Genomic DNA, 19,922 nt, shown 5'->3' with positions numbered 1-19,922 from the left:
GCTGGCTGATAGTCTCAAACCGGTACTGAATACCCAATACCTAAGACTGGTATGGAAAATATTTTGCACCCTGTGATTCTTGCCATAACAGAAAATGAACCACATAATTTTTTAAAAGAAATATCCAAATTAATGGAGATTGGTTGATTCTTGATACTGAAAGTACAGTATTATCAATTTTATGAATACATTTCTTATATCAAATTGACATGACAAATCTCATATTAAAGAGACATGACAACTAAAGGTTGTTTTAATTCACTTATGAACATTTAACAAATATTTATTCCACAATCAAATTACAATCAAGTTCAAACGTGAAAATAGATTACATATTAGAATTTACTTTTCTATTTCCTAACAGGCATACAAAAATATGTATTTTTTGTTTGTATTTCTCTTAAACTTCAAGTAACCAACATACAGTTCAATCAACAGGATGTCAATACTAAACCATGTAGCATATAAACATGATTTCATTAAAGACAAATATTTCAAATGGAAGCAGAACAAGCAGTCACATTGTAAGCTTGGTAATCATTTTCTTAAATCTCACCCTATACAAATTGAATTATTTAAAAGTGACAATCTAAATGTCTAAGTAACTGTAAATGTTAGTTCTGTGAGCCTCACACTCTCCCTTTTGGCAAATCAGGTGTACAGTAAATGTTAAGAAGGGCTTCAGATTGCTTTCAATGTCAATTTATAAAGACAACTTCACGTCCACCATAGATGAAGGAAATCCATTGACATTACAGTACAGCATATTGCACATGGACATATTTCATGAGCAAATTAGGTTTGTCTTATCTTTACATTATTTACAGTTAATATGTGCTAGGAGCTCTTTCCATATGGAAACGCATAGCACCAATGTGCAATTATTTGAGGTTAATTCTTCTAAAAGCCATCTTACAGCATTCACACACTTCAATGAAAACAATCATGCATTCATGGGATTTCTTTGGAATTTTGTATGAAATTGCCATTCAATTGACTTTTTTTTTTTTTATCAATTGATAATAACATTATTACAGTGTGATACTCATAAAGGGTCCCACATGTTGATCCCACTGTAGTCGTCAGGGTAAGTCAGGCGTGTGGTTCGACCATATAGCCAAAATTGCTCTCTAAAACACAAAATATCAAGGGATTAAAAGGTGAAGGCAAATAAATACAGTGAAAGTAGATAACAGCAACAATACAATGACAGTGAAATCTTCAAGCAATATGTCTTGAAAAGTATTTCATGGAATGCAGCATCATTCTCCCCGAAACATACCCATCAACATAAGAGTATTTTAGGTTGAAGTTTGATGTTTTAAAGCAGCTAATACAAGAATTGAAAATCGGGAAGACGGCACATTCAGAATAACAATTCAAGGTAAGCTGTTGCTAGCATCTCTACTGTTGATTTGTTCTTTCGACCTAAAGTGTCATAGATAGATAAGGTGACTGATTTCAGAGGGGATGAAAATGTCTTCAGCACACGGAACAATAGGCAAGACACTGGTACACATTTTGCAGTGTGTAAACATCTAAAAACACAGAAATATGTTTCCATTTCTGTTGACTGCAAACGCGTATATTAATAAATAATTTGAGGAAAAATGAGAAGAACATCTTCTGTAAACCGTATTACTCAATCAACCAGCTTTCTGTGACAGCACAGAAAGGAAACACAACAAAATAAAATAGGTCACCTAAAAATAAAAATAACTATCTGCACTCGACACAGAACAAGGATGGGACTGAGGTCTCACTCTGAATGAGCCAAATTCACGTTAGTAGTCCTGGTTTAAGCACTGGTATAGGAAAATGGTGGACTAACTAGATAGATCCACCACTGTACCCCCTAACTTGCCCTCACATGTCCTTTTAAGTCTCAGTCCCCGTTGGACTCAATGACCTTCTCTGTCAGGATCTCCTGGAAGGTGGAGAGCTGCTTCATCTGTTCTGTCTGCATGGAGTGCCTCCTCATCAGTTTCTTCTTCATCTTGAAGTCTGGGCCTCTCTTGGGTGAGGCAGGGGCAACTGGAACCAGGATCTTGGGACCAGAGTGGATGGGGGAAGTGGGCTTGCCATTGGCCCGGATGTCTGGGATGGGCCGGTGGGGGTTGACATTGAGTGGGGGCAAGAACCCAGGGCGGGTGTGGGAGATGTGGTCCAAGAGCAGGGTGCCTGAGCCTCTACGCTCTAGGAGGCCGGGGGGCCGTCTGCGCAAGGTGATGGGGGAGACAGAATTGGGGATGCTCTCAAGGGACTCCCGGGAGGAGGTGGTGAGCAGAGAGAGGGGCGAGGCGTTGTACTTCCTCCGCTCCACCGACACGCGCCCCGAGTCTGGAGATCCAGGGATGGACTCAGGACACAGGTGTGTGTCTGACTCATAGTGCTCCATACGGGTAAGTTTGGGGTGAGCCAAGGCACGTAAAGCCACCACCCCTGGTCCGCCTGTATTTTCCTGAGACTCAGGCGCGGTGTTCCTGCGGTACAGGATCTGGTGCTGTTGGACCTTGTCGGCCCAGGAGGAGCTACAAAGGGCTGCACAGTCCTCTGAGCAGGATCGGTCAATGAGTTTGGGTGAGCAGGGGTCGTGTGTTTCGATGCTGTGCCGACGAGACAGGAGAGGCCTGCCAGGACCCGAGATTGACAGACCATTCATCTCAGTGATGATCCTACCCCCACCTTCCTCCTCCAGTCCACCATCAACCTCCTCCTGTGGGACCCTGCTGAGCACTGAGGGTGCTACCAGTCCCCAAGGCTCCGAGTTGAGCCTCTTCAGGAGTTTGCGGGGGGGCGTCCTTTTCTCCCCTAGGGTTCTATTGGAGGGTAGGGGTAAAGCTGATGTCAACGCAAAGCTGAAGATACTGTCCTCCTCCTCAGCCTTCTCTGCTGCTGGGGAATTGGAGGTCTGGATTGCCACCTCTGAGGGCGACATGCAGGCCACGGGCGAGAGCTTGTCCACCACCCCTGGTGATGGCGGGGAGTTGAGGTACTGCTTGGTCTTCTTGGTGCCCGAGGGTGACGTGTCGGTGGTGATGATGATCACCTCCTTGCCCTTTGCCTTGCAGGCATCCAGCAGGACCTGGAGGGTGTCTCGGTCACCTCTGTTGATGGCATGGACCAGGGCGGAGGAGCCTGTGTAGTCCTTGAGGCTGGGGTCAGCTCCATTTTCTAGGAGCAGGGACACCACCTCTTTGCCTGCCTGCTCGACACAGGCATGCATCAGGGCGGTCCGCCCAGACTTGTCTGGGATGTTGGGATCGGCTCCTTTCTCCAGGAGGTAGCGCACCATCCTCTGGCGGCTCTGGGGGTCCTCGTAGCCAGCCAGGCAGGCAGCAGAGATGGGGGTCTCGCCCCGCTCGTTGCCTTCGTTGATGTAGGCTCCCCCTTCCAGGAGGAGCCTGGTCAGTCGCAGCTTGCCCTGGAAGACGGCTTTGAGAAGGGCGTTCCCCTCCGTATGGAGGGCTCCTCCATCTCCCATGGTGCCTCTGGCACCTCTACCTCCAGTCAAGCCTGCTACACCCGACTACTTAGCTTAGCGCTGACTGGCCATCCTGAAGAGGGAGCTGGTGAACCTGTGACAAAAAACAAAGAGTTGTCATTGAAGACTAAAAGTACAATATAGGCAGGCTGAAAGGTGGTTAAGATGGTTAGTTTGGTTGGTCTGCGCATCTACCTAATGTCTAGTATGCAGCGGTACAACAGTTACACTGCATTACCAATGCAACCTCAGAGTGACTGCAATTGAAGCTTTTGATATGACACGTGTCTGTAAGAGCAAGACATGGAGTGTCATGATAGCCATCTCATTAGTTGAAATGACAAAAAGATGCAGCACCCATCTGGTGTAACTAAAACATTTTAGACAGTCTTTTTCAAAGGGAAAGCACTTTTTCTCCTTTAAGATTGACAACATTTCTGCCATGATGGGTGTATGCATGATACTGGCCCTTGACTGCACTGTGTTAAGATTGGCTTATTTTACTAACTTTGCTGGTATTCCTAAACTATAACTATGCAGAGTTGAATAAAGTTTGACTTTGCAGAGAATTAACTATGCATGACTTGGACTTTTTGCCTTCCCATCAGCAAACGAGCAACTTCCCCCTGCAGAAATATGGTAATATGTAAAACACATTAACTGATGAATAATTTGGTGCTTGAAAGTGAGATTATCCAAAGATCTGCAAGTGTGAGATACAGAAAGATGAGGCAATGACTCAAACATTTTTTTTTAAATTCTGAATTATGAATGAGCGTCCCCCCGTATGTCAGCTGGGATATGTAGTTCTATTCCAAGGTGATTCAACATGCCATGTTCATGTTAATAAACAACTCTCTTTCATAATCCAGGTGAACAGCGAGCACAGGGACAGACAGTGGCTATACAAACCCGAAACACAGAGCGTAATCATCTGGGTATAATAGAGAAGTAGTTAGTGGTGGTTGTGGAGAAGGGAGTGGTGGGAACCAGAATGAATGGCGAAGATATTATTGGTTTATTTCTGTTCTTCATTCCCCCTGAGAGTAGCAATATAACCAACAACCTCACATGAAATACTTTGAGAGACCCGTGACTTCTGTTACAGCATTATTATAAGCCAGAGTCTTTCTTTGGCTGTGTTGAAACACATATTGAGACGTCTAACTAACCATCCCTAAGCACGCATATTATAATACACACTGTAAAAATAGAATGTCTCAAAACACCATGATTGTGCAATGAAACCATGAAAAGTAGTGCACCTAAACTGAGATCTGGTGGTTGGAGGGTGTTAACCAAATGTAAGTGTTTAAATACACAGAATTAGTTTGACACGTGTTTTAGGGAGAGGAAACGGCACCAAAAGAGAAGGTATCTATTCTGCACTGAACAGGACTCTAAACAACAAAATAGTGTTTTCAATATTTTCTGTTAGGGCTCCCAGTCCCTGGCAAGGTGTTGCACAACACTTGATTAAGTGGTGTTACAACACACCGTGCTTTGTTTCAAAACATCTCAGGATGATGTGTTTCAATACTCTTGCAAAGTTAAGGTTCTGTCTCCTTCAAGTTGGTGGCAGCTCAGTTGCCACTAGTTTTGGTGTTACAAAGCACTTAATTTTAACAGTGCAGCATTCACAAACACAGCTTAATTTGAGTGAGTCGGAGTCAGTCCTTACAAAGGCTAGGGCTCGGTCTTTCATTCAGACTGTGCTCAATATATTCAATTACATTTCATCCATCCACCCCTTTTTATTATGGCCTATTTGCCTACATAATTCTGTTGGGAATCAATGGCAGTTTAATAACAGTTTGTCATTACTGGCTCGCTGCCAGGGGACTCCGTGGGTGGAGTGGGAAGCAGTTGACAGGTGCTGAGTTGAGATGGGCTGAGGGAGAGGCTCTCTATCCTGAGAATGTGGCTACGAGGCTGCCACCTGCAGTTCTTTGTGTGTGTGTGTGTGTGTGTGTGTGTGTGTGTGTGTGTGTGTGTGTGTGTGTGTGTGTGTGTGTGTGTGTGTGTGTGTGTGTGTGTGTGTGTGTGTGTGTGTGTGTGTGTGTGTGTGTGTGTGTGTGTGTGTGTGTGTGTGTGTGTGTGTGTGTGTGTGTGTGTGTGTGCGCGCATCTGTGGGTCTGACACTAGTCTGCCCATGCTAAAGACCCAATCTGTTGACTGGGGCTGAAGGCAACTTGACAATCCACAATGATCAAAGTGGATGACGATCCACAATGATCTGCATGAATGGGATTGATGCCTTTGAAACAATGTAGTGAAGTATTATTACGGTTACTGGATTGACCACCATTACAGAAATTACCACCATTACAGAATTACAGAAAGAGAGAGACTCCTTTCTCTATCTATTGTTCCTCTACAATACTAAATAAAAGATTGTTGTAGACTCCAACCACCCAGGTCATAGACTGTTCTCTCTGCAACTGCACAGCAAGCGGTACCGATGCACCAAGTCTGGAACCAACAGGACCCTGAACAGCTTCTACCCCCTAGCCACAATACTGATAAATAGTTAGTCTATCACATACACTGCTGCTGGTGTTTACTATTGTCACTTTATTCCTAGTTATATGTACATATCTACCTCATTTACCTCGTACCCCTGCACATCCACTAGGTACTGGTAGTCCTTGTATATAGACAAGTTATCATTACTCATTGTGTATCTATTATTACTTGTATTATTATGTGTTTACCTTTTCTATTATTTCTCTATTTTCATTCTTTCTGCATTGTTGGGAAGGGCCCATAAGTAAGCATTTTACTGTTACTCCATACATTTTGTTCACAAAGCATGTGACGAATAAGATGTGATTTGATTTGATACTATGCATACAGATGTAGGATCTTGCTTTGAGCCAGTTTGCTACCGCAGTAAAATAATCCTGCGGCAACAGGACATTTTCATTATTATTAAGATTATAATTAATGGGATATTTTTATGGGGGCTGATTCATTTTTCGTTTGTGATAAATCACGTTTGAAATTTCAAAGAGGAAATGACAAACTTTAGAAGCATTTTTAAAACTCAAATATACTACAAGTTTGCATATTTTCTGGGTAATCTAAATATTGAGTAGCCGTCCACTCAAGAAAATGCTTCAAACTGTAACCAGTGGCTGCAACCTGATTCAGGTTATCAGTCAACCTACCAGAGTATTTACAAACAAAATAGGAACTAAATCATCCACTTGTATTGATTACATCTTTCCTAATGCTGCAGAAATCCACTCTTAAGCAGTATCCACACCCATGGGATGTGGCGATCATAATATAATAGCCATATGTAGAAAACACATAGTTTCAAAGATGACTTAAAATAGTATATAAGTGATCTGAACATACAAGAGGTTTTGATTGATTGATTCCTATGTTGGAGATGTGAAAAATATTTGTTGGTCTGATGTGTCCTGACGCTGCACTTAAATAATTTATGAAATTGCTTATTTCTGTTACTAATAAGCATGCACTCATTAAGAAAATGACTGTAAAAACTGTTAAATACCTGTGGATCGATGAGGAATTTAAAAAAAAATGTTGGTTGAGGGGGGATGAGGCAAAAGGAATGGCAAAATGTCTGGCTGCACAGCCGAGTGGCAAACGTGATTGATGTGACTAAACTTAACAAAAAGAAGATGAAATTGGACTATGAACAAAAATAAATGATAAAGAATTATAGTAAAAAGCACCTTAAATTAAATTCTGGGTAAAAAGGCAAACTCTGCTCCATCATTCATTGAATCAAATGGCTCATTCGTCACAAAACCCATTGATATTTCCAACTACTTTATCATTGCAAATGTAGGCATGACATAACAACACATTATGAACCTACACATCCAAACATAACTGACCAAATTAGGTAAGGCAACCATTGTCATTTTGAATTCTGTAAAGTGAGTGTGGAAGAGGTGATTTTTTTGTTTGTTTTCTATCAACAATGACAAGCCACCTGGGTCTGATAACTTGGATGGAAAATTACTGAGGATGATAGCGGACTATATTGCCACTCCTATTTGCCATCTCTTCAATCTAAGCCTACAGGAAAGTATGTGCATTCAGACCTGGAGGGAAGCAAAATTCATTCCACTCCCTAAGAAGCGCAAAGTACCATTTACTGGCTCAATCAGCCGACCAGAGTAAGTCTGTTACCAACCCACAGTAAAACTTTTTGGGAAAAATGTGTACAGTAAACAAATTAACAACGGACTTTAAGCACACTTAAAAGGCAGGGCATTCAACATATACGGATGGCACTTACACAAATGACTGATGATTGGCTGAGAGAAATTGTTAATAAGAATCTTATGCTGGAAAAACGTATGTGTTATGGCTTTACATCCCCTGCTATATTGTGGATCGAGAGTTACCTGTCTAACAGAACACAGAGGGTGTTCTTTAATGGAAGCCTCTCCAACATAATCCAGGTAGAGTCAGGCATTCCCCAGAGCAGCTGTCTAGGCCCTTTACTTTTTTCAATCTTTACCAATTTCCTGCCACTGGCACTGAGTAAAGCCTGTGAGTGGCACTGAGTAATGCTTGGTGTGACCATGGATTGTAAACTGTCATGGTCAAAACGTATTGATGCAACGGTAGCTAAAATGGGAAGAGGTGTCCATAATAAAGCACTACTACGCTTTCTTGACATCGCTATCAACAAAACATCTACTACAGGCCCTAGTGTTGTCGCACCTGGACTACTGTCCAGTCATATGGTCAAGTGCCACAAAGAGGGATATAGGAAAATTACAATTTGCCCAGAACGGAGCAGCACAGCTGACCCTTAGATGCACACGGAGGGCCATCATGTCAATCTCTCCTAGCTCAGGGTGGAGGATAGATTGAATGCATCACTGCTTGTCTTTGTGAGAGGTATTGACATGTTGAAATCATAGAGCTGTCTGTTTAAGCAACTAACGCACAGCTCAGACACCTATGCATACACCACAAGATATGCCACCAGAGGTCTCTTCACTGTCCCCAAGTCCAGAACAGACTACAGGAAATGCGCAGTACTACATAGAGCCATTACTACATGAAACTCTATTCCACATCATGTAACTCAGTCAAGCAGTAAAATCAGATTTAAAAAACAGATACAACTACACCTTATGGAACAGTGTGGACTGTGCAGAGACACACACACAGCATTCACAAACACATGCTAACACATGCACTCTACACAAACATGTAGTTGAAGTCGGAGGTTTACATAAACCTTAGCCAAATACATTTAAACTCAGTTTTTCAAAATCCCTGAAATTTAATCCTAGTAAACATTCCCTATTTTAGGTCAGTTAGGCTCACCACTTAACAATGTTAAATGTCAGAATAATAGTAGAGAGAAAGATTTATTTCAGATTTTATTTATTTCATCACAATCCCAGTGGGTCCAAAGTTTACATACACTCAATTAGTATTTGGCAGCAATGCCTTTAAATTTATTAACTTGGGTCAAACATTTTGGGTAGCCTTCCACAAGATTCTCACAACAAGTTGGGTGAATTTTGGCCCATCCCTCCTGACAGAGCTGGTGTAACTGAGTCAGGTTTGTAAGCCTCCTTGCTCGTACGCGCTTTTTCAGTTCTGCCCACAAATTTTATATAGGTCTGAGGTCTGGGCTTTGTGATGGCCACTCCAATATCTTGACATTGTTGTCCTTAAGCCATTTTACCACAACTTTGGAAGTATGCTTGGGGTCAATGTCCATTTGGAAGATCCATTTGCGACCAAGCTTTCACTTCCTGACTGGTGTCTTGAGATGTTGCTTCAATATATCCACATAATTTTCCTTCCCTCATGATGCCATCTATTTTGTGAAGTGCACCAGTCCCTCGTGCAGCAAAGCACCCCCACAAGATGATGCTGCCATCCCCGTGCTTCACGGTTGGGATGGTGTTCTTCGGCATGCAAGCCTCACCCTTTTTCCTCCAAACATAACGATGGTCATTATGGCCAAACAGTTCTATTTTTGTTTCATCAGACCAGAGGACATTTCTCCAAAAAGTATGATCTTTGTCCCCATGTGCAGTTCTAAACCGTAGTCTGACTTTATGGTGGTTTTGGAGTAGTGGCTTCTTCCTTGCTGAGCAGCCTTTCAGGTTGTGTCGATATAGGACTAGTTTTACTGTAGATATAGATCATTTGTACCTGTTTCCTCCAGCATCTTGACAACTTCCTGCTGTTGTTCTGGGATTGATTTGCACTTTTCACACCAAAGTACATTCATCTTTAGGAGACAGAACACATCTCCTTCCTGAGCGGTATGACGGCTGTGTGGTCCCATGGTGTTTATACTTGCGTACTTGTTTTTACAGATGAACGTGGTACCTTCAGGCGTTTGGAAATTGCTCCCAAGGATGAACCAGACTTGAGGTCTTGGCTGATTTCTTTTGATTTTCCCACGATGTCAAGCAAAGAGGCACTGAGTTTGAAGGTAGGCCTTGAAATACATCCACAGGTACATCCACAGGTACACTTCCAATTGACAGGCATGACGTAATTTTCTGGAATTTTCCAAGCTGTTTAAAGACACAGTCAACTTAGTGTATGTAAACTTTTGACCCACTGGAATTGTGATACAGTGAATTATAAGTGAAATAATCTGCCTGTAAACAATTGTTGGAAAAATGACCTATGTCATGCAGAAAGTAGATGTCCTAACCGACTTGCCACACTATAGTTTGTTAACAAGAAAAATAATGACTCCAACCTAAAATTAATGACTCCAACCTAAGTGCATGTAAACTTCCGACTTCAACTGTACATTTTAATATTGTTATTTTGCTCTATCATTGATTTCAATCAAATAAAATGTTATTTTTCACAAGCCGAATACAACAGGTGACACTGACACAGGTGACACAAATGACACAAGTCAGTTGGTAGAGCATGGCGCTTGTAACGCCAGGGTAGTGGGTTCGATCCCCGGGACCACCCATACGTAGAATGTATACACACATGACTGTAAGTCGCTTTGGATAAAAGCGTCTGCTAAATGGCATATATTATTATTATTATATTATTTTTCCAACATTTCACCTTACAGTGAAATGCTTACTTACAAGCCCTTAACCAACAATTCTGTTTTAGGAAAATATCTGTTAAGTAAAAAATAGATAAGTAATAAATAAAAAATAACAAATAATGAAAGAGCAGCAGTAAAACAACAGTAGCGAGGCTATATAAAGGGGGTACCGGTACAGAGTCAATGTGCTATTTTATTATTAATTTAACCTTTATTTAAGTAGGCAAGTCAGTTAAGAGCAAATTCTTATTTACAAAGACAGCCTACTCCATTCAAACCTGGACAATGCTGGACCAATTGTGCACCGCCCTATGGGACTCCCAATCACAGCTGGATGTGATACAGCTTGGAATCGAACCCACAAAACACCAGTCTCAACGTTAACAGTGAAGAGGCAACTCCAGGATGCTGGCCATCTAGGCAGAGTTCCTCTGTCCAGTGTCTGTGTTATTTTTCCATCTTAATATTTTCTTATTATTGCCCAGTCTGAGATATGGCTTTTTCTTTACAACTCTACCGAGAAGGCCAGCATCCCAGAGTCGCCTCTTCACTCTTGACGTTGAGACTGGTATTTTTTGTGGGTACTATTTAATGAAGCTGCCAGTTGAGGACTTGTGAGGCGTCTGTTTCTCAAACCAGACACTCTAATGTACTTGTCCTCTTGCTCAGTTGTGCACCGGGCCCTCCCACTCCTCTTTCTATTCTGGTTAGAGCCAGTTTGCGCTGTTCTGTGAAGGGAGTAGTCAATCATTTCAAATAAATGTCATGTTCAATCAATTGAATCATATTTTGTTACTTGTAGGCTACCATCTGTAATGTATCTCAATATATTTCATGATGTGTAGTCTAACATGTGCGCAATGATGTGCCAAATTGGTGATTTAGTGCATTTTTATTGGGTAGGCATTAGAATAAGCCGCCTCAATATTTGCAATCATAGGTGGTGTCTTTATAATAGCTTATCCGTCGTCGGTATTGTGAAATAATTCTAATGTTATTAAGGTAAGAGCTTAATAGAGAAAGCTGACTCGAGAGTAGAGTTTGCTTTCTTTCGATCCAATCAGTATCGACACATGCTCCAACGACGCACTCTGCTTGGTGTTTTGGGGAACGCATGTTACATATTCGGCTGCATCATTAAAACACTCGTAAACCTAAATGCCATCGCTGTCGGTAAACCGGCCACAGGTGTATTGTGTGGGTCTGGGCAGGTTTTTTCCCACAGTAGACGAGGAAGAGAGAGCTGTCTTGTCTAAGATCTATGGACTCCAGCTCAGAGGCACTAGTCATTTCTGCCAAGATGGACCAGGAAAACAGGCACAGCGTGAGCGCTCCAGTCAGATAACGATGCTCAGCGGGTTTCATGGAGCTGCTAATATAATATAGTTGCAGCATACGAGTCCCCGACACAGATTCCTTCCCTGAGATCTCTCAATGATTCACACCAAATGTTGTCTTGAAAAGATAGCTATTTTCTGTTTTCTTTCCCTGTCATACTGTGTTTATCTAGGCATGTCAAATGACAAGTTTGAATTTTTTTTACAACCAATTCTACGAAAGAAATATGTAAATGGTAGGCTCCAGACATTTTTTTTGTGATTTCACGTTTTAGAGAAACTCACCCCAAACAGCAAATCACTTCCTCATCCTAGATGTGTAGTTTTGGGCCCCGAAAAAAACCATGAACGCTCCAAAAACACCCAAATATGTAATTTTAGAAACTGCAAAGCGATCAGTCTAGTGACGCAGGTCTTCAGATGTCTTACACATGAAATTGTGTAATTTCGAACTTCATCCACAACGTTAGGCTAGGGGTTACTCCATTTTGTTGCGACTCGAACGATACCTCCAAAGTCCATTTACAGATAGGCCTAACTGCCTAAATAAAGTACACACTTGAGTAAATTAGGGATACAATGTATATTGAAAGCATGGTGTTGTCGCCCAAAACCCTATTAAGACACTATATGTTGGTACAGTATTGATTGGAACTGCTTGAGAAGGCTTGAGTCGCAAAAAAGGGAATATAACATTGCGGATACATTTCGGAATAACACAACTTCAGGTGTACAACATCTAAATACATACATTACTATGCTGAGAGCTTTGCTGTTTCTAAAATGATGTATTTGGGTGTTTTGATAATTTTTCAGGGCTCCCATAATACACGAGGCTGAGGAAGTGATTTGCAGTTTGGGGTAAATTCCTCTAAAACATGTGGAATCAAAAAAATAAATTGCATGGACCCTTCTATAACATGCCAGTAACATAAAAAATCGAGATTTGGTTGTAAAACAATATTCAGGTAGGACCAGCTGCAGCTGCAAACACACACACGCCAACTCACACAGTGCTGTCATGATTGTCGCCCCCTCCGAGCGTCCCAGTTTGACCCCTAGCTCTGGGCTGTGGAAAGGAGAGGAGAGACAGGGGGGTTGACATCGATCCACCCGCAATTTGCCAACCAGACTCCTCACTTCGCACTCCCACTCTGATAAGGGAGGCAGGCAGTAGAAGCTATTTCTGGCTGGGTAGTTTCAGCTATAGAATGACATTTATAATCCTAGCTGCTATCTATCACTGCAGCTTCAACTGACGTATTGCCTTAACCTAGGTAGATAGCGCATCCACTAATCCACTAAAACCTTCTATTGTTCGCCCATTACATATTGATAATATATTGGCATAAACAACATCTTTCATGCACAGCACAAGAGCAAAAGGTAATTGATAAGCAGTTGATTTATTTTTTATTTCATACTGTTGTTCTGTTGAGTACCTACAATAGGTCTGCAGTAACTATTTATTGATATCCCCCTTAAAACATATTTCAGTCTACTCAGTCTGTTGAGTAGATTGCTATCCTTTTTATCCAAGGACTAGTCTTTAGTCCCTAATATATCAGAGTCTGGGCTTTCCATACCCCTTTCTTTCCCCATCTCTCAACAGGTCTCTTCATTATTGCTCTTCCTCTCTGGCCTTCAGTTTATATCCTCTCTGTTGTTTGGTTTACACACATTTATCTGTGTGACTCTGCAGCAAATGTAACTTCTCAAGGCTGGTTCTGTCTGGGTTTCTAAAACAGAGTGTGCATCTGACTGCATGCAGTGCCTTTGGAAAGTATTCAGACCATTTGACTTTTGCCACATTTTGTCATTACATTTACATTACATTTAAGTCATTTAGCAGACGCTCTTATCCAGAGCGACTTACAAATTGGTGCATTCACCTTATGACATCCAGTGGAACAGCCACTTTACAATAGTGCATCTACATATTTTAAGGGGGGGTGAGAAGGATTATTTTATCCTATCCTAGGTATTCCTTAAAGAGGTGGGGTTTCAGGTGTCTCCGGAAGGTGGTGATTGACTCCGCTGTCCTGGCGTCGTGAGGGAGTTTGTTCCACCATTGGGGAGCCAGAGCAGCGAACAGTTTTGACTGGGCTGAGCGGGAACTGTACTTCCTCAGTGGTAGGGAGGCGAGCAGGCCAGAGGTGGATGAACGCAGTGCCCTTATTTGGGTGTAGGGCCTGATCAGAGCCTGGAGGTACTGAGGTGCCGTTCCCCTCACAGCTCCGTAGGCAAGCACCATGGTCTTGTAGCGGATGCGAGCTTCAACTGGAAGCCAGTGGAGAGAGCGGAGGAGCGGGGTGACGTGAGAGAACTTGGGAAGGTTGAACACCAGACGGGCTGCGGCGTTCTGGATGAGTTGTAGGGGTTTAATGGCACAGGCAGGGAGCCCAGCCAACAGCGAGTTGCAGTAATCCAGACGGGAGATGACAAGTGCCTGGATTAGGACCTGTGCCGCTTCCTGTGTGAGGCAGGGTCGTACTCTGCGGATGTTGTAGAGCATGAACCTACAGGAACGGGCCACCGCCTTGATGTTAGTTGAGAACGACAGGGTGTTGTCCAGGATCACGCCAAGGTTCTTAGCGCTCTGGGAGGAGGACACAATGGAGTTGTCAACCGTGATGGCGAGATCATGGAACGGGCAGTCCTTCCCCGGGAGGAAGAGCAGCTCCGTCTTGCCGAAGTTCAGCTTGAGGTGGTGATCCGTCATCCACACTGATATGCCTGCCAGACATGCAGAGATGCGATTCGCCACCTGGTCATCAGAAGGGGGAAAGGAGAAGATTAATTGTGTGTCGTCTGCATAGCAATGATAGGAGAGACCATGTGAGGTTATGACAGAGCCAAGTGACTTGGTGTATAGCGAGAATAGGAGAGGGCCTAGAACAGAGCCCTGGGGGACACCAGTGGTGAGAGCGCATGGTGAGGAGACAGATTCTCGCCACGCCACCTGGTAGGAGCGACCTGTCAGGTAGGACGCAATCCAAGCGTGGGCCACGCCGGAGATGCCCAACTCGGAGAGGGTGGAGAGGAGTATCTGATGGTTCACAGTATCGAAGGCAGCCGATAGGTCTAGAAGGATGAGAGCAGAGGAGAGAGAGTTAGCTTTAGCGGTGCGGAGCGCCTCCGTGATACAGAGAAGAGCAGTCTCAGTTGAATGACTAGTCTTGAAACCTGACTGATTTGGATCAAGAAGGTCATTCTGAGAGAGATAGCGGGAGAGCTGACCAAGGACGGCACGTTCAAGAGTTTTGGAGAGAAAAGAAAGAAGGGATACTGGTCTGTAGTTGTTGACATCGGAGGGATCGAGTGTAGGTTTTTTCAGAAGGGGTGCAACTCTCGCTCTCTTGAAGACGGAAGGGACGTAGCCAGCGGTCAGGAATAAGTTGATGAGCGAGGTGAGGTAAGGGAGAAGGTTTCCGGAAATGGTCTGGAGAAGAGAGGAGGGGATAGGGTCAAGCGGGCAGGTTGTTGGGCGGCCGGCCATCACAAGACGCGAGATTTCATCTGGAGAGAGAGGGAGAAAGAGGTCAGAGCACAGGGTAGGGCACTGTGAGCAGAACCAGCGGTGTCGTTTGACTTAGCAAACGAGGATCGGATGTCGTCGACCTTCTTTTCAAAATGGTTGACGAAGTCATCTGCAGAGAGGGAGGAGGGGGGAGGGGGAGGAGGATTCAGGAGGGAGGAGAAGGTGGCAAAGAGCTTCCTAGGGTTAGAGGCAGATGCTTGGAATTTAGAGTGGTAGAAAGTGGCTTTAGCAGCAGAGACAGAGGAGGAAAATGTAGAGAGGAGGGAGTGAAAGGATGCCAGGTCCGCAGGGAGGCGAGTTTTCCTCCATTTCCGCTCGGCTGCCCGGAGCCCTGTTCTGTGAGCTCGCAATGAGTCGTCAAGCCACGGAGCGGGAGGGGAGGACCGAGCCGGCCTGGAAGATAGGGGACATAGAGAGTCAAAGGATGCAGAAAGGGAAGAGAGGAGGGTTGAGGAGGCAGAATCAGGAGATAGGTTGGAGAAGGTTTGAGCAGAGGGAAGAGATGATAGGATGGAAGAGGAGAGAGTAGCGGGGGAGAGAGAGCGAAGGTTGGGACGGCGCGATACCATCCGAGTAGGGGCAGTGTGGGAAGTGTTGGATGAGAGCGATGTTACAGCCTTATTCTAAAATGTTTTAAATTGTTTTCCCCCCCTCATCAATCTACATGCAATACTCCATAATGACAAAGCAGAAATCAATTTACATAAGTATTCAGACCCTTTACTCAGTACTTTGTTGAATCACCTTTGGCAGTGATTACAGCCTTGATTCTTCTTGGGTATGACGCTACAAGCTTGACACACCTGTATTTGGGGAGTTTCTCTCATTCTTCTCTGCAGATTCTCTCAATTTCTGTTAGGTTGGATGGGGAGCGTCGCTGCACAGCTATTTCCAGGTCTCTCCAGAGATGTTTGATTGGGTTCAAGTCCGGGCTCTGGCTGGGCCACTCAAGGACATTCAAAGACTTTCCCCGAAGCCACTCCTGCGTTGTCTTGGATGTGTGCTTAGGGTTGTTGTCCTGTTGGGAAGTGAACCTTCGCCCCAGTCTGAGGTCCTGAGCGCTCTGGAGCAGGTTTCCATCAAGGATCACTCTCTGCACTTCGCTCCGTTCACCAATCCCTCGATCCTGACTAGTCTCCCAGTCCCTGCTGCTGAAAAACAACCCCATAGCATGATGCTGCCACCACCATGCTTCCCCGTAGAGATGGTGCTAGGTTTCCTCCAGGTGTGTCGCTTGGTATTCAGGCCAATCTTGGTTTCAGCAGACAAGAGAATCTTGTTTCTCATGGTCTGGCAGTCTTTAATTTAAGTGCCTTTTGGCAAACTCCAAGTGGGCTGTCATGTGCCCTTTACTGAAGGGTGGCTTCCATCTGGCCACTCTACCATAAAGGCCTGATTGGTGGAGTGCAGCAGAGATGTTTGTCCTTCTTGAAGGTTCTCCCATCTCCACAGGGGAACTCTAGAGCACTGTCAGAGTGACCATCAGGTTCTTGGTCACCTCCCAGACCAAGGCCTTTCTTGCTCAATTTGGCCGGGCGGCCAGGTCTAGGAAAGTGGTTCCAAACTTCTTCCATTTAAGAATGATGGAGGAAACTGTGTTCTTGGGGACCTTCAATGCTGCAGAAATGTTTTCGTACCCTTCCCCAGATTTGTGCCTCGACACAATCCTGTCCCTGAGCTTTCTGGACAATTCCTTCGACCTCATGGCTTGGTTTCTTCTCTGACATGCATTGTCAACTGTGGGACCTTAAATAAACAGATGTTTTCCTTTCCAAATAATGTACAATCAATTGTCTTTACCACAGGTGGACTCCAATCAAGTTGTAGAAACATCTCAAGGATGATCAATGGAAACAGGATGCACCTGAGCTCAACTTCGAGTCTCATAGCAAAGGGTCTGAATACTTATGTAAATAAGGTATTTCAGATTTCTAACAACCTGTTTTCACTTTGTAATTACGGGGTACTGTGTGTAGATTGCTGAAAATGTTGTTTTTCCATCCATTTTAGAATAAGGCTGTAACATAACAAAATGTGGAAAAAGTCAAGGGGTCTGAATACTTTCCGAAGGCACTGTATGTGTGTCTTAGTTAGTGTGTAAAAGCTTATGTGTGAGTATATGTACATCAATCTGTGTGTGTGTGTGTGTGTGTATTTGTACATGTAGGTGGGCAACATTATTAAAATCCCCCCCACCCCATCTCAGAGCTTGTCGTTCATCCTCAGACCTCTTTCTCACACACTCTCTCTCGTTCTATCTCTTTCTCTGTCTCTCTCTCTCTCTCTTTCTCCTCACTCTCTTTCTCTCTCTTTCTTTCTCTCCTTCACTATCAGCTCACTGACTCATTATCAGATAATCATGCATTTCCATCTGCTCTCAGAAGACACACAGTCTCATGGCGGAGTACTCTAGAGTAGAATAGAATATTCCTCCTATGACATGTCTGTCCCCTGGTGTGCATCTGCACCGTGTCAAGAACTGACATCACCCCAACACCCATTATTATAATTGGCACCATTGTACCCCCTGATCTGCCATCCTGGTATCCCATCTCGGGTGAGTTGTGCATGTCAGAATGTGCCACACTTCCTGTTAGAAACATGGATGTGATGGCATACAGCACTGGCAGTGCCCTCAATTGGCCCTCTAGACAGATTATTCATAATTCCAGGTTTGTGGGGGTGGATGTGACCTACCCCTAACCTTTCCTCCATAGGACGCCTGTAAGAAGCCATCATCGTGTCATAGTTGTCTTATGCCCTTGTCCCTTAGTGAACCTACTGTTTCTGAGTAGATACTGCAGTGCTCTCTGTAACATATTCAAACCCCATAGTTCTGTAGCTATACATGTAATTACTACAGTACATATGCTATTAATCAATATCTCTATGTGAAATACATTTAAAGATATATATAATTCAGCAGTATAATGATTACTCTGGAACATGAATTACAAGGGAGGTTTCTGCATAGAATGTAAATTCGTAATACAAGCAAACATCTTTCCAAACGTTTCATATTATTGTTTCCAATAACCTTAATCAAGTGTATATGTATACAATTCTACAATATCATACAAGCCTAATAGCAAAAGATTCAGCGAAACTCTTCGGTGAAATGTTGCATGAAACTGACTTAAATCCTTTCCAAACTACTGTCGCTGTCCATGGTGCTGATTCGGTCGTTCTGCCGGACGCCAACCTTCCTAGAACTGAGAAAAGTAATGTAAAGTGATGTTGTTGAATTCAAGTTAGTGATGTTGTTGGTAATATTGAATGAAACCGAGACAGCATCCTATGTTATCATATCGGCTCCAAGAAAATCTCATTCTAAACCTGTTTCGGTGACCAATCACTACGTCAATTGGTTTTCTGACGTATTGCTTCTAATATTAAACCAACAGGGAAGTTATACTATTCCAGGCAATTGGCCAAAAACAGTAACTGCGCCAGTAAAAAGAAACAGCCGTTTCAACAGTCGGTTGATATAAAACATGTTTCTCCACACTGAATGTAGCCTAGCCTTTGCATTAGTACAGCAGAGATAATAAAATACGACCTAAGTTACATCGCTGCATCTATTGCCTTTCTCACACACATAACATGAAGGTCTGATTCGCTTTTTGCCACATTCCATCATACGGCTGCATCTGATCTTATAGGACCGCAATAAGCCAAGTAACAGAATTTCATGACAATGCAGATTGGTTCATGATTTAGGTCACAGAGGTTGCCTCTCAGGCAATAAATGTGCTGCTTATAATATGAAAAAAAATAGTGACAGCAATTCTGAATCAGCTGAATCTATTTGCTTTTTGTAGCAATGTATTGATTAGTCTTTGCATATAGTGAGGCTCAACACATCTGATTACAACTGCCAAACGAATCGTGTTCGTTGCTTTACGGGATTTTAGGCTATAGAGCATCTCTTACCTCTTACTCAAATATGGTAAGAAACAATGAACTGGAAAATCTGAATAAGTTAAGTTAAATTGCTTTTTTTTTTTATTGTTGGTCTTTCATCAAATTCAACTTGTTATTCTTTTTCACATGGACTACCTAAACACTGTTCTCAGTTAATGTCGATATTGCTTTGTCAAACCATTTGGTCATTGCATTAACCACTCATAGGAAATGATTTAGTGGAAACAAATATTTATGTAATCTACAATATGCAAATGAAGCCTTCTATCACCATGCGCTGCAAACACGATTTAAGGAGGAAATATAAATCCTTACCATGGATGAAACGCGTTTAATTCAGATCCATTTAGCATATGTTTTTCTGATATAAAAGCAAGACTTTAGGCTCTGTAATATCCCTCAGATATTGTGCTAACGTCGAGCCTCTCTCCCCCTCCCCCTCTTCCCCCGTATCTCTCTCGCGACCACTAGTTTAGAAGACGCGGAGCGTCGCAGCAGGGGTGGGGAGTGGGTCGCGTGGTGGGAGTGAATAGGAACGCGGTGGATATGTTGCGCCCAAACGATGCGCTATGATGATCCCTGCGCTTGACA

General features: G+C 43.3%; 1 protein-coding gene across 3 annotated transcripts; it reads right to left on the bottom strand.

Annotated features, from left to right (window-relative positions):
• Positions 1–256: 256 nt before the first annotated feature.
• On the bottom strand, positions 257–19,771 carry LOC124005892 (ankyrin repeat domain-containing protein 34A-like). 3 transcript variants are annotated; one of them, XM_046315534.1, is made up of 4 exons: positions 19,647–19,763; positions 18,544–18,619; positions 12,877–12,935; positions 257–3,578 (listed from the first exon to the last, which is right to left on the bottom strand). In XM_046315534.1, the coding sequence occupies exon 4, from the start codon at positions 3,482–3,484 to the stop codon at positions 1,886–1,888; it is 1,599 nt and encodes a 532-aa protein (XP_046171490.1). In that variant the 5' UTR covers positions 3,485–3,578; positions 12,877–12,935; positions 18,544–18,619; positions 19,647–19,763; the 3' UTR covers positions 257–1,885. The 3 variants fall into 3 exon arrangements, with proteins under 3 accessions (XP_046171490.1, XP_046171491.1, XP_046171492.1); XM_046315535.1 differs by lacking the exons at positions 12,877–12,935; positions 18,544–18,619 and having other exon boundaries at positions 19,647–19,771; XM_046315536.1 differs by lacking the exons at positions 12,877–12,935; positions 18,544–18,619; positions 19,647–19,763 and adding an exon at positions 12,152–12,472.
• Between the last annotated feature and the right edge of the window lie 151 nt (positions 19,772–19,922).

Source organism: Oncorhynchus gorbuscha, linkage group LG19, assembly GCF_021184085.1.
Source record: "Oncorhynchus gorbuscha isolate QuinsamMale2020 ecotype Even-year linkage group LG19, OgorEven_v1.0, whole genome shotgun sequence".
NCBI classification, from domain to species: domain Eukaryota; kingdom Metazoa; phylum Chordata; class Actinopteri; order Salmoniformes; family Salmonidae; genus Oncorhynchus; species Oncorhynchus gorbuscha.
This window is presented reverse-complemented; position numbering and strand designations above follow the sequence as displayed.

Excerpts from the sequence above, each read along its gene's own strand:
- LOC124005892 (XM_046315535.1), bottom strand. The coding sequence starts at position 3,484 with ATGGGAGATGGAGGAGCCCTCCATACGGAGGGGAACGCCCTTCTCAAA.